This window comes from Anabrus simplex, chromosome 1 (assembly GCF_040414725.1).
Source record: "Anabrus simplex isolate iqAnaSimp1 chromosome 1, ASM4041472v1, whole genome shotgun sequence".
In the NCBI taxonomy this organism is placed as follows: domain Eukaryota; kingdom Metazoa; phylum Arthropoda; class Insecta; order Orthoptera; family Tettigoniidae; genus Anabrus; species Anabrus simplex.
The window spans coordinates 1,555,534,001-1,555,548,493 of NC_090265.1; the positions used below are offsets into that span (position 1 = coordinate 1,555,534,001).

Consider the following 14,493-nt stretch of genomic DNA (forward strand, 5'->3'; position numbering starts at 1 on the left):
TTGATAAAGTTTCTGGGGATATACTAAAGACAATGGGTTTAGGATGTAGTACCATAGCTGAAGTATTTACTTGATTACTGTTTGCATGAAGGAGGTAAACCAAATGAATGGAGAGTTGCTTAGCCCCTGTGTACAAAGGAAAGGGTGATAAACATACAACCAATAATTAAAGGCCAGTCAGCTTAACATGTATAAGCAGTGGGAAAGCATTATTTCTGATTATATTAGGCATCTTTTCAAAATCACTAACTGTTTGATAGAAGTGAGAAAGCGAGGCTGGCAGTTTATTTGAAGATCGCATGAGACAGTTCTTCAAATTGGTAAGAAATTTCTTCTGTACAGCATGCAAGTGCATTTTGGACAGATTCGCTTTTCATGATTGTGGTGTAACATGTAGAAGTAGTGATTGTTCCATTGAGAACAACTTTTTAAAATTTCAGTTTTTTTTTTTTTTTTTTTTTTCAAAATAGAATTGAGAACACTGACCAAGACAAAGTGGAAGTGGAATTTGCTTCCTACAAAGCAGATCCATTAAATTAAGACATTTGAAACTGTGAAACAATGGATGTAGTATGGGCTAAAATTTCAAGGTTGAACGATGTTCTTCTGGAAACATTAAATATTCAGTTCTTCCTCAAGTGATTGCCATTTTAGTGATGCCTCACAACAATGCTTCAACTGGGCGAATATTCAGTATTGTTCGCAAGAATCACACTGACTTTCAACAAAATTGTTATCATGCTCTGGTATATGCCACAGAAGCAGTTTGCTTAGAAGGATTTTTATGAGGCAAAAGAAGCAACGGTTAAGACGTTGCAAGAAAAGTAATGTAGTTATGTTAAGTGTGTGTTTTTTAACACGTAATTATAAAACATGTTGATATTTTTTAAATTACATATAATAATTTGCTTGATATCAAATTAGTTTTTTAACTTGTAGGAATAGAAATACATGTTGATATTGTTATAATTTGCTGGAGATGTTGCATTCCCCAACATTTCTTCTGAGATTCACATTACTGATGACCACCACTGAAATGTTGGCATTTCGGCATACAGATTCCTCAGCAATACATCTCCTGAACTCTCTCCTTGATGAGAACCTTTAGCTCTCATTTTCCTTCCCCTCAAAACATTAGTTCACCTGTCTTCAACCTCTCCCCTTCTTGCCTACCTACTGTATCCTATAGATTGATTGAGGAGGACCTACCTTCATCCCTGTCCTCCACTAGAAGCCTGATTTTTCTCCCTCAAACTTGCTGTATCTTCCCTCGTACTCCTTACTGCCTGCTTACGTCCATAGTTCCGACACCTACCTCCCTGAGGTATTGTTTCAGGTCCACTACTGTTGTTGCTTCATTACCTCACTGGAGGCCTTCCAGTGATGTGAGAAATAACTAGAAAATTACAGGGAACTTGAGGGGTTTCTCCTCATCAGAAATGTATGGAAGGGCAGGCCTCTCCATACTAGGCAGGCTGGATGAGCTTCAGTGGTTCATTTCTGAATGTGACAGTGCTGTGGAGCACTGGGAGTGACGCTGTGTGTGAAATAACAGCAAATGAGGAACAGTGCAGCTGAGCGCCAAGGGACAGTGAACGAAGACCGCTGTAAGTGTACAGACTGAACTGTGCGGCCGTGATAGGTGTACAGTGAGTTTTATCGTTAATTGCCCCAAGGTTTTGGTGACAGTTGCAAAAGTGTATGTAGTGTAATTGTCTTAGCTTGTAAGTACAGGTGAATAACTAATGTGACTGAACAGAGAGAACAAAGAAAGAGCGTGAACTCGTGTGATTGTGTGCTTGTGTAGTTACGGTATAAGCAATTAGTATTACAGTAGATGCTACCAATTGTGTTCATTGCCTATCTGCCATCATGTTACAATACTTTGTTGCTTGACAACCTGAAGATAATGGATAAATATACATGGATAGAATTTTGAGACTGAAATCCATGTTTTGCCAATAATGGGATTAGCGAATTTGCTAAATTATTGTTTGCAGAGACATTTCAGGTCATGGATTCTATGAACATTGTACGAATGTAATGAATGGTGGTGATAGGTATCCTGATGAACTAAAATCACTGGTTGCAACTATGAATACTCTTAGTATATAAACTGCAGAGTTAGTGTGCATTCAGCAATATGAACATTATTATTTCAAACCTTCAGTGTTCTATTTATCTAAAAATGGCAGCAAATTTAATGTGCATTTCATCAGTGGTGCATTCAATGCAGATTACAGTATTATCTAAAGGGGTGATTGAAAAAAGGTTGTATGTCGATTCCCAGTCTTATGTAACTCCACCAGATAGATCACTGAATACTGTACATGAGAGCATCTGGACAAGTTTTTAAGGGTATGCAATGCATGTACATTAGTGTAAAATACAATGCACAATATTTTAGCATAGTGTCATTAGCCGGTCCTCATGGTCACGCACTAAGGCCTTTGTGTTTCATGTACGGTGGACTGTGGATTTGAGTCCTGCCTTGGGTGTATTGTAAGCAGTCAGTTTGCATATGTCATAATGGCAGAGCAGCTGGATTTACCAAAATTTAGAGGAGGACCTTCCCAGTTCCTGTTTCATCCCACTTCAAGCACTGTGTAGATGTGTATTTCCTTAAGTCCCTCTCAAAAAGAAAGCATCATTATTTTTTTCCCAACCAGTTGAAGACATTTTGGGCTTAAAAAATTTCCCGTTCATTAATTTTGTAATGCTTGCTACCACAGATGATGCCTGCAGTTTCTGTCATGAAAGTAATAACTAGCACTCTCTCCAGTTGCATTAATTGCTTTGGTGTGTAATATACAAAATTAAGTTGTGGTACAATAATTTTTATTGCATGGAGGTAGAACGGGCTGCTATCTAAGATCCACATGCAACCCACAGGCTGTCCCAATTGACATATTTGCAATACAAAAATAATTCAGTGGTAGGACTATTTGTTGGAACAGATGACCTCTATACCTAAATTTAAGCACCAAATTCTGAAGGATTTTTCAGTTGGTTCAAAACATTTTCTTTATTTAATTTTTTTTTTTTTTTTCGCAGTTTCACTAAATATTCACTCATAGTACAGATTTAATTTATACATAACTTTCATTGAAAGTAGTATTTTGAAACAAATTACACATCATAATTTCAAAACCTTTTTGGATGGATGATCTATATTAAAAATATTACAATGAATAAAATTGTTAATTTGCTGATGTTGAAAACCTTTGCCATAGTTGGGGAGTGTTATCAGTAGTCACAGTCACAAGTCTCCAAGGAGGAAGTTCATATATTTATGGAATTCCTTCAGAAATTGTCCCAGAATATCAGTTAAAAATACATGAAATATGGTGTTGCATGAAAATGATGAATGAGTAGATTAGACTAGTACTTTGCCTATGGCAAATTATTTGTTGGGCTGTAATTTGAGGAGTAGGTTTTTCTCCTGGTCTTTATTGACTTTAACTTAAATTTTGTAGATTTTAAATCTCTTACAGTTTATCTATGTTAATGCTAGAAGTTCTTATGCAACACATGATTTTGTTGATTAAGTCTATAAATTCCCATTAAGCAATGAAATGGTAACGTACGTAATTATTTGTATTGTTTTTATAACACAAAAATTGCTTAATTATGTATAACACCAGACTGAGTGGCTCAGATGGTTGAGGTGCTGGCCTTTTGAACCTAACTTGGCAGGTTCTGTCCTGGCTCAGTCCAATAGTCTTTGAAGGTGCTCAGATATGTCTGCATCATGTCTGTAGATTTACTGGCACATAAAAAACTGGTACGGGACTAAATTCCGGCACCTTGGCGTCTCCAAAAACCATAAGTCGTTAGGAGGTAAAACAAATATTATTTATTTAACATGATCTGGTTGATTTTGTTTTTCTGTACTGTTTTAGGATCATATATTGAATGAATGTTTGATTAATTCCAAAGAGCCACATTCCCACACACAGGAATTATACAGTATTAATATCATAGGCAGCTACAGCTCAGTACACTGGGTGAATCCGTTGTATTCGTATCTATGAACCCCATGGCACTGAAGCCCAAATGGACCTCAGCCTATCAAGAGACCACTCGTCAGCCCGAGGGCATGTAGATAACTAGTTATGCATGGTCAACAAAACAAATCCTCTCCGCCATTATTTTTGGCTTTCTAGGCTGATGCCACTATCTTGCGATCAGATAGCTCATGGTGTGTAATCACATAGGATGAGTGGACCTTGAACAAGCACCTAGATTCAGGTAAAAATCCTTGATATGGCTGGGAGTCAACCCTGGGACCTCTTGAGTAAGAGACATACTCACTACCCCAAAACCATCTGTCGATGACAACAACAAATTTCTCTAAATTTTTGAGATATACCGTATTTCCCCAAATCCAAGAAGACTTTTTTTCTCAGAATCTCATGTGAAAAAACAAGGGTAGTTTTGCATTCGCAACCTAACAGTAATGAACACCACTGGCAGCTACCATCGTGGTAATCACACATAAAACTCGACCTTCAACGTCAGCGTCTTTATTAGGCCTGTAGACTACATTGCTAGCCGCGGCAACCACTTGTACAGTGCCTCTGTGTAACATCACTGGTTCTCATGAAATAGTGAAGAGAGAATGACATTCTACTTGGTGGGAGATAGACTCGCAGCGCGGGCAACCAGGCGAGTAACAATCCTCTGAATAGAGTAAAAAATTGTCCCTGTATTAGCCTCTTCATAAACGTTTCTCAAATCTGCAGAATGGCATCAAAACATGCGAGCCTTTGAATTCTTAGAAAGGCCATGGCTACTCAGTAGTAGAGTTATAAGGCATCTACTGTACCTGACACTTGGTAAATTTAACAGTTTTACAGACACCAGGAATATTTTCATGATGGATCGTCGTATTGTAAAGACGTGGAACAGGTATTGCCGGCAAATTTTCAATGCGTTTTCGTCAATATAATGATTAAACATGTGGAAATGAAGAATAATTGTGCAGCCACAAGAAAATATGGTATAACTAAAGCAGATTTTCCGTGTTAGCGTGAAGAGTTAGGTTAAAAGTTCCTAATGTGCAAAAAATGCATTCGGTGGCCCTCAACAAGGACGCTTTAAAGAAGTCCAAGATAAAATTTTAAGGTATGTGCGTGAAAAACTCAAGGGCAGAATGGTTCTCTTCAATATTATGATGCCAATTTTAATTTAATTTAATTTAACGGTTATTAAACTCATGGAAATAGAGAATAATTTTGCAGCTGCAAGAAAATATGGATAAATAAAGCCAATGTTCAGCGTTGGCGTGAAGACAAAGATAGTCTAAAAATGCGTACTGTACAAGAAAGACATTCGTATGATTTTACAAAGCACTTTTTAAGCCGGATTTATTAATCTTTTTGAAGGAGAAAGTGGGGGTTATTTTGCATTCAGGGTCATCTTGGATTCAAAGAAATATGGTAACTTATGTTAAAAAAAGGTATAATTTTATAGCTTTACTTCTAGAAAATACTAATTCAAAATGATGCCCTGCTAGAGCAATAACTTCATTAATATTATTTGAAGAGTATGAACTATAACATACTGTATTCTTTGAAAGCTCCTTTTTTAATCTGTTGTTTAATATTTCTATATTAATTGATATGTCATTTGGCAGATAATAATAATAATGGCGTATGGCCTCCAAAGAGGCCTGGTGCAAGTCTTTTTCTAGTAGACAGCCTATTAGGCGACCTGCATGTCTGTGAAGATGAGGGGCCGTACCTAAGATGATTTCTAATGTTGAATATGGCACACACACACACCCAGCCCCCGAGCCATTGGAATTAACCAAGTAAGGTTAAAATCCCCGACCCAGCCGCGAATCGAACCCGGGACCCTCTGAACCGAAGACCAGTACGCTGACCATTCAGCCAACGAGTCGGACATTTGGCAGATGATTTCTTGTCATATAGGCTTGTGCCTCAGTTTCTGGATTAATCCAGCAAAGCTAATGTTATTTTTCAATTAATGTTCTACATAAAGTGTTCAGTAGTTAAGCATAATCACTAAATGAGGCCATACCACCTGATAGGAACGTCAGACGGATTGCTGAACAAACAGAAGCTGACTGACACACCGTACGTAGGTGCTTTGAAAAGTTCTCGGAATGTACTAGAATTAAGTATCTTACCTTGGTGGAACTGCTTTTATTTTTCAACATAGTCTCCCTGTAGACTAATGCATTTGGTCCAGCGATGTTCCAATGCCTTGATCCCATCTCGAAAATGAGATTCCTCCAGGCCTGCAAAATACCTCTCGAATTCGGCTGTCAGTTCTTCCCTTGTAGAAAATCTCCGTCCACCGAGGAAAATTTTCAGCTTGGGGAATAGGTGAAAGTCTGATTGTGCCAAATCAGGTGAATAAGGTGGATATGGCAACAATTCATACCCCAGTGCATGAAGTTTTGCCATGGCATTAACACTTGTGTGCGGCGGAGCGTTGTCCTGATGAAAGATGACCTTTTTCCTTGCCAAACCAGGCCTTGTTTCGCGTATCTTTTCCTGTAGTTGGTCTAGAAGGTTTGCATGGTATTGCCCCGTAATTGTTTGGCCAGTAGGAAGATAATCTATCAGCAGAATGCCTTTTGCATCCCAGAAAACTGAGGCCATGACCTTTCCGGCCGAACGCACTGCCTTTGCTTTCTTTGGTGGTGGTGAATCAACATGTTTCCACTGCTTTGACTGCTGTTTTGTCTCTGGGGTATAGTAGTGGACTCAAGTTTCATCTGTAGTCACAAACCGGCGCAAAAAATCTTGTTGGTTGCACTGAAAATGGGCCAGACTTTGTTCGGACATTTCCAATCTGGTGCGTTTATTGTCCAATGTCACCCATCTTGCGGATAATTTTTTCATACCCAATTCTTCGGTTAAAATATAATATACTCGTTCAGAAGACATCCCTACAGCTTCAGCAATCTTCCGCACTTTCAGTCGACGATCCTCCATGACCATTTTATGCACTTTTGCAATAAATTCTGGGGTCGTAACACTTTTTGGCCGTCCACTACGTGGATCATCATTCAAGCTCTCCCGATCAAATTTAAACTCACTGGTCCACTTGGCAACAGTTGAAAATGAAGGAGCAGAGTCCTCCAGTGTGTTCTGAAAGTCGGCATGAATTTCCTTTGCTTTCATACCTTTCTTTGCAAAGTATTTATTCACTGCTCGAATCTGTTTTTCCATTGTCACAAATCACTATGCGGGAACAATAAAGAGTCGTCACTGCCACACTCCTGCAGCTAGAGCACTGACGCGCCACGTGTTCACTTACAAAGGATGTGTGATTATTGCGCGGGAACCTCGTTGCTCTAGCACTGACATCTAGCGGTGATTCCGAGAACTTTTCAAACCGTCCTCGTATGTCACACAACTTGTCCAAACAAACCGTGTCGGAAAGGTTCTGATAGCTAAGGTACACCTTTGACAACAACTAACAAAGCTTGGCAATGTCTTCCACAACAAAATATGCTGTTAATAGGGTGTGTGGTTACCCCTAACGGCCACACGTGCTTTGCAGCGACGTGGCATGCTCTCTATCAGATGGTCCAAGAGTTCTTGTGGCAGTTGATCCCATTCCTCCGAAAGGGCAATGTGGAGGTCTTGGAGGGTCCTTGGTGGAGGCTGATGGGATGCACTTCGCCTCCCCATTGCATCCCAGGCATGTTCTATAGGATTCAGATCCACAGACCTCGCTGGCCAATCCATGCGATGAATGTCTTCCCCAGCCAGAAATTCATCCACTAGAGCAGTGCGGTGCGGTCGGGCATTATCGTCCATTAAGGGGAAGTCTGGATCAACCGCACCTCTGAAGAGTTGAACATGTGGTCTCAGTACCTCACCCCTGTATCTCCGAGCGTTAAGTGTTCCTCGGACCACCCATGAAGATGTGCTGGTCTGTACGGCCATTCAGCATGATGCCGCCCCACACCATGATGCCACCACCACCATACTGGTTCCGTTCCACGATGTTCCTGTGGTTGTATCGGCTACTGAAGCGGGATTCATCTGTGAAGAGCACATGCCTCCATTCATTCATGGTCCAGTTTCGATGTTAATGGTTCCACAGTAAACTGGCCCGTCTCTAATGGATTGAGCGGGACGCACACCGCTGGACGTCGGGCAAACAACCTTGCTGTTCTGAGCCTCCGGCACACAGTTTGCCGGGAAATGGCAACTCATGAGATGGCTGCAAGCTCCGCCGACAATAGTCTTGCAGGTGCACTCCGATTTCGTCGGGCGGTTAAGGCCAGATATTGGTCCTGCTGCAGGGTGGTTACCCTTGGTCGACCTGGTACTGGTCTATGACTAACATTTTCTGTGTCTCGAAATAGTCTCCAAAGCCTGGAAATGACATTTTGTGGCACAGTCGAGGATACGGTGACTTCGGTCTGTGTCTGGCGTGCTTTCAGGCAGCCGAGTATTCTACCCTGCAAAACGGGGTCCAAATGGTGTCGTGCCATTATGTTGTCACGTTCACCACGATGCTACACTCCGCGCACTATAACAGGGCAAACACGACTGAGGGGAATATGGGGAGCAGGCACTGGCTGTGTTTACCTTGCGGTTATGCCGCTAGTCAAAGCAGGGAACACTTCTTTCCTAGGTGCATATGTCGTGCGATTTGCGGTCTATTTCCTGTTGCCCTGCTTACTCTTAACTTACGCCTAACTTTTGGACACTGGTGTATATGCTCCACCCAGTTTCAATTACTACGGTATCTACTGTTAGATCGAAATATTCACATTTAACTTAATCTGTTTTCATTTAAAGTACATGTGTATTTTTGTGGCTAGTGAGTTTAGTAGATTATGATACTCATTCCATTTTTATGACCAGCAGTAATGCATATGTATTAAGTATTAAATGACCTTTTAATTTGTCATTTAGTTGTCACTGATGCATAGCAGAAATAATATGGAACCTAAAACTGATCCTTGTAGAACAACTCCATGGGTTGCTGAACTGCAGTAGCTATGAAACCAGTTTAGTGCAGTATCATGGACTGCACTCAATTTCCTAATTTGGATTGCAAAATTTTGATTTATTTTATCCAGTACTTTTGTTGAGTCCATAAACAGTCCAGCTACAAACTGATTTCCAGTTATATAGAAATTATATTGGTAGTTATTTCTGTAGTAAAATTTTCATGGAATCTATACCGTGCTTAATTTTAAAAAATTTTTTAAAAAAGTCTTAGTTACACTGTTATGGCAGTTGTGATGGATTATCATGATAGATTTAATTATAAACTCTTCTGTATTAGTGCTAAACAATTTTTTTTTTTTTTAAGTTTGGCAAATCTCTGTTCACAAAGGCAGACAATAGTATTGATGGTAAACAGGGTGAAAAGTCGGGTTGTAAGTTTCACCAAGAGGAAAAGGACTCTGTTTTAATTACTCTGTTGGAGTGGAAGTGCCTTATGGGGACCAATGTCAGTTAGGTATTAATATAAGGAAAGATAGTCATTGGGTAATCACATTAACAAGGTTGTATATAAAGGTTAAAGGTCTCTTCATATGGTTATGAGGGTGTTTAGGGGGTTGTATTAAGGATGTAAAGGGGAGGGTGTATAAGATAATGGCAAGACCTGACTTGGACCGTGGTTCCAGTGTATTAAGTGATTTAAAAACTGGAAGAGATCCTAAGGAAAACAACCAGATTTGTTCTGGGTGATTCCCAACAAAATAGTAGTGTTACAAAAGTTTTTAAATTTTTGACTGGAAATATTTGGGAGTTAGGAAACGAACTGTTCGACTAAGAATTGTGAGTAACTAATCTCATTTTGTTCCGTGTGGTCAGAGTTGTCAGCGAAGAGATGGCATGGAATGACATTAGTAGATGAATAAGCTTGAATGGAGTTTTGAAAAGTAGGACAGATCATATGAAGATGAAGTTGGAATTCAAGAAGACAAATTGGGGCAAATATAATTAGTTTATTGGAAAAGGAATAATGGATTGGAGGAATTTAACAAGGGGGGGTTGTTCAATAAATTATATTTTCTTTGAAATCATTTTAGAAATGACCAGCTAAACAATTGATAGGGAGTCTGCCACTTCGACGACAGCTCTAAATGCAGAACAGTGGTGAGCGATGATTGATTGAATGCAACTCTGTTTTATGGCTTTCAGTTAATAATCTAAACAGTCAATAAGTGGCATGTAAACCCAATTTCAAAGTGAAATTTTTAAGGATTCCTCCTACAGGGTGAGTCAGGAATAAGGCTGTATATTTGATCGATTGCTGATGTTTGATCACAACTCTTAAAAGTGGAAGAATTGTGCCGTCGGAGAGTCAAGACTCCTTACTATTGACACACAACAATAAAACAACAAAATCGGTTATATTGTTAACCAAAATGGTGTTGAATATGCAACAGCAATTACCGTAGTTGCACAGGCGATTGCTTTTCAGAATGATCGTGAGTCTCTGAGACATGATTTTAACATAATATTGCTACCGTCAACTGTAGGAAAGTGGATACAATGACTGCTAACAACGGGAAAACATTCAGAAGGGAAATCCTCCTGGAAGACCTTACAGCAGCAACAACAGAAAGGATCACGGAAGCATTCGGGAATAGCCCCCGGAAATCAACACGTCAAGGTGCACGTGAATTTGACATCAGTCAGTCCAGTGTTTTTCGTGTTTTGAAACATGAGAAGTGCAGAACTTTCAAACCGATTCGTGTTCATGAACTGAGTGAAGATACCCTGACATGCACTTGCAACTGTGTGGAGTTGTGCAAAGGGAATGTGAAATTGATTAATCTTGGTACAAAAATATTGGATTTTCAGATGAAGCTGTGTTCCAGGTGAATGGAATGTTATTTAACACAACTGTCATTATTATGCAAGAGAAAATCTTTAATTTATTGAAGAGAAGTGTGTGAAATGCAGATCAGTGACAGTTTGGGCAATGATTGGATGGGAACGATTGCTAGGCATGTAAATTTTGGGAGAGACAATGGTGAACAGTATTGTAAAATCAGTGAAGTTGTGGTGCCAGTGATTCAAAGTGTTCAGCTTCAACATTGCATATTCCAGCAGGATGGTGAACCCCCTCACTACGCTATTGTGTAGAAATTTTGAATTGCAAATCACCAAACAGGTGGGTGGGAAGCAGGGCCAACACAACAACCAGCTCGCTCTCCCAATCGCAGAGCTTGTGATTATTGGTTGTGTGGACGTTTGAAGGAGCTCAAACCATGAGACATCAACATGCTGAAAACAGTAATTGAGGTAGAAATTCGTGCTATACCATTCTTCATGTACAGTATCAAATGCAATGAGTGATTTTCCAAAGCACTGTCAATTATGCTGTGATATTAATGGCGAACAGTTTGAGGCAATTATGCTACTCAGTATTGTTTTTTTGTTGCATTGTTGTGTCTTGATTGACTTTTTAATGGGGTAGTTCTTTTATCTTTAAGAGTTATAATTAAACATAAGCAATCAATCAAAATTATAGCAATATTTCTGACTCGCCCTGTCTTGTAATATATATTAAATTTCTACCCATAATACCATCTGTTGCAGCCTCCTATGTCACAAAGCCGGATCAAAGTTATAAAAGAGGCCTTTCAGAAGCTGGACCGCACTGGTGATGGATTTATCACTCTAGAAGACCTGCGAAATGTGTATAGTGTCAAGAACAACCCCCGTTACATCAGTGGTGAAGAAACAGAAGAGCAGATTCTCACAAAGTTCCTGCACAACTTTGAAGTGGAGGAAGATTCTCGTGATGGAAAGGTTAGTCCCCAGTTTTAATGGCATTAGAGATTAAGATGCAGTAGCAAGTGGTCGGCTGTTCCAAGAGCTGCGGATTACCTTAGTGATAAAGTAGTTAATACAGTACTTATTGAAATTTAGATAATGGTGTGGGTGTGTGATCCTTTTAGCTCTATAAACATTGGTGTTTTGTGTATATTTGTAGTAATTGAGATTAGCAATATTTATTAAAATTTTACACGGAGTAGTTCCGTAGGTGTTTGTTAGATTATATGTTGTAGGTTAAGTTTTATTCTGTTTCGATTTTGGTTTGGGAGAAAGAAGTAGCAATAACTTTTTAATCTAAATATTGATATATTTGTTGATAGAATACTTACAAAGACAGGATATTATAAGGAGTTGTAACTTCTGCAGTATTTACATTCGCACAAATAATACACAGTATCTCCAAGAGCAATTTAGTTTCCAAATCATGAAGGTAATAATTTCTTTAAAGAACATGATATCCTTGTAAATTTTGTTCAAAGAAAGAAATTCAACTGAATATACAGTATTTTGCTTGCAAAATAGTTAAGTCGTCATATTATCAATTATTGCAGCTCTTCATATTCAAATATTAAATAATAATGTTATTTGTTTTACGTCTCACTAACTACTCTTTTACGGTTTTCGGAGACGCCGAGGTGCCGGAATTTTGTCCCGCAAGAGTTCTTTTACGTGCCAGTAAATCTACCGACACGAGGCTGACGTATTTGAGCACCTTCAAATACCACCGGACTGAGCCAGGATCGAACCTGCCATGTTGGGGTCAGAAGGCCAGCGCCTCAACCGTCTGAGCCACTCAGCCCGGCTATTCAAATATTACATTGTTAGTTACGGTCAAGAACAAAGGGTATAGTGTAATCAAGAAAACAAAACAAATAATCAGCTGATTCCTGTATTCCGATAACTTATTTGTAGTTCTGAGTAGGTAGTTAAGTCTCCAGCATAATTTATACTTGCACCATCAATTTTTCAGCATTTAAGAGCAGCTTTAATTTGTTAGCTTGTAGGAATGAAATGAAAATACTTTCTGATCTGGATTTAGTTTTAATTACATTTCTGTTGTTTCAATTAACCAATTGTAATTAGGATATGGCAGTTTAGAATTATAATAGTGTAATCATATTAAAAATGATCGTGCTTACTGTCGTAATCATAATCATCATCATCATCAATGTCCCACTCTATCGCCTGGGTGTGGTTTACAAGCCTCCTCCACTCCTTTCTGTCCTTCCACTTTTCCTGCTCCATTACTTCCACCACATCCAATCCAGTTTCTCTAATATCCTTCCAAATCTGATCCATCCACCTTCTCGGTCTTCCAACTGGTCTCTTTCCCTTAACTTCTCTTTCCAATTCCCTTCTTGCTACCTGTTCCTTTCCCATTCTTTTTACATGTCCAAAACATCTGTCTTGCTTTCTGTATCTTCTGTACTAACGGTTCTATATTCAGCTCTTCTCTGATTTTAATATTTTGAATTCTCTCTTCTTGCCTTTTTTACTGATGTTCTTAAAAATTTCATTTCTACTGCTTGGATCTTTCTATCTTGTCTCTTATTAGCGCCAGCATCTTGGTAAGGTGTAGCATTTCAACTGATGAGCCCACTGCTACACGGGGGCAAAACGCTGGTAATTTTACGATTGAAAAAGCCTAATAACTTAAAGAGCTTAAATGTTTTTTTTATTTATTTTTTAGGTAATTTTTCTTGATGCTGAAGAGAATTGAATTCAATTCAATCAACGTTATGATAGATAACATGTGGATTGCTGTCCGGCTCCGTGTCTAAATGGTTAGCGTGTTGGCCTTTGGTCATAGGGGTCCTGGGTTCGATTCCCAGCAGGGTTGGGAATTTTAACCATCATTGGTTAATTTCGCTGGCACGGGGGTTGGGTGTATGTGTCGTCTTCATCATCATTTCTTCCTCCTCACGACGCGCAGGTCGCCTACGGGCATTAAATCAAAAGACCTGCACCTGGCGAGCCGAACATGTCCTCGGATACTCCCGGCACTAAAAGCCATACACAGTTTCATTATGTGGAATGCAATTGTGCACATAATATGAATAAAGTTAAAATTTGATGATGCCATTGAAGCTGGTGTTGGAAGTGCTTGTAATGTTATTTATCATAATGTTAATTGAATTAAATTCTCTTCAGCATCGAGAATAATTACCTAAAAATATTTTAATGGCTTTCAAGTGCCCCATTCTAATGTATTATATGCACAGCCAAGTTTTAACATTACAGAGACCATTCCTCACAGACAGTTTTAATCTTTTTAATTGATCAGTTTAATCCATGAATGTTTTATGTTATGTGCTTGTACATCGTTTTTGGACTTTTTAATTCCTCGTATAATTTGTGCCATTGGCTGATGACCCAGAGCTGGAGTCGAAACTAGTACCATATATAAACAACTTGTAATGTAACTTGCATTACAGAACATTTTGTATTGAAAAGGTGTAACCAATAAAATATAATTAATTTTTAATGTAATCTCAGTTCAATGTGGACCAATCAATATGAAATTTATATCCCATAGCGAAAAATTTACTCGCTACAACAGATTGTCTTTATATCAGATTTTTCATAGAAGTCGAGGAAAAACCCCATACACATTAAAATCAAAATGAAACCGCAATCACTTTGTTCAAAACTTCTTTTGCGGATGATATCCACACTATGGCTTACACGTTTATTT

General features: G+C 38.9%; 1 protein-coding gene across 5 annotated transcripts in view; it reads left to right on the plus strand.

Annotated features, from left to right (window-relative positions):
- The window catches only part of LOC136880403 (calcyphosin-like protein), a 289,044-nt gene that overhangs the window by 251,561 nt on the left and 22,990 nt on the right, over positions 1 to 14,493 (plus strand). For all 5 annotated transcript variants that reach the window (XM_068229187.1, XM_067153302.2, XM_067153298.2 and 2 more), the window contains exon 4: positions 11,559 to 11,771. In XM_068229187.1, the coding sequence (XP_068085288.1) occupies positions 11,559 to 11,771 (213 nt within the window). The remainder of the gene's footprint in view (positions 1 to 11,558; positions 11,772 to 14,493) is intronic.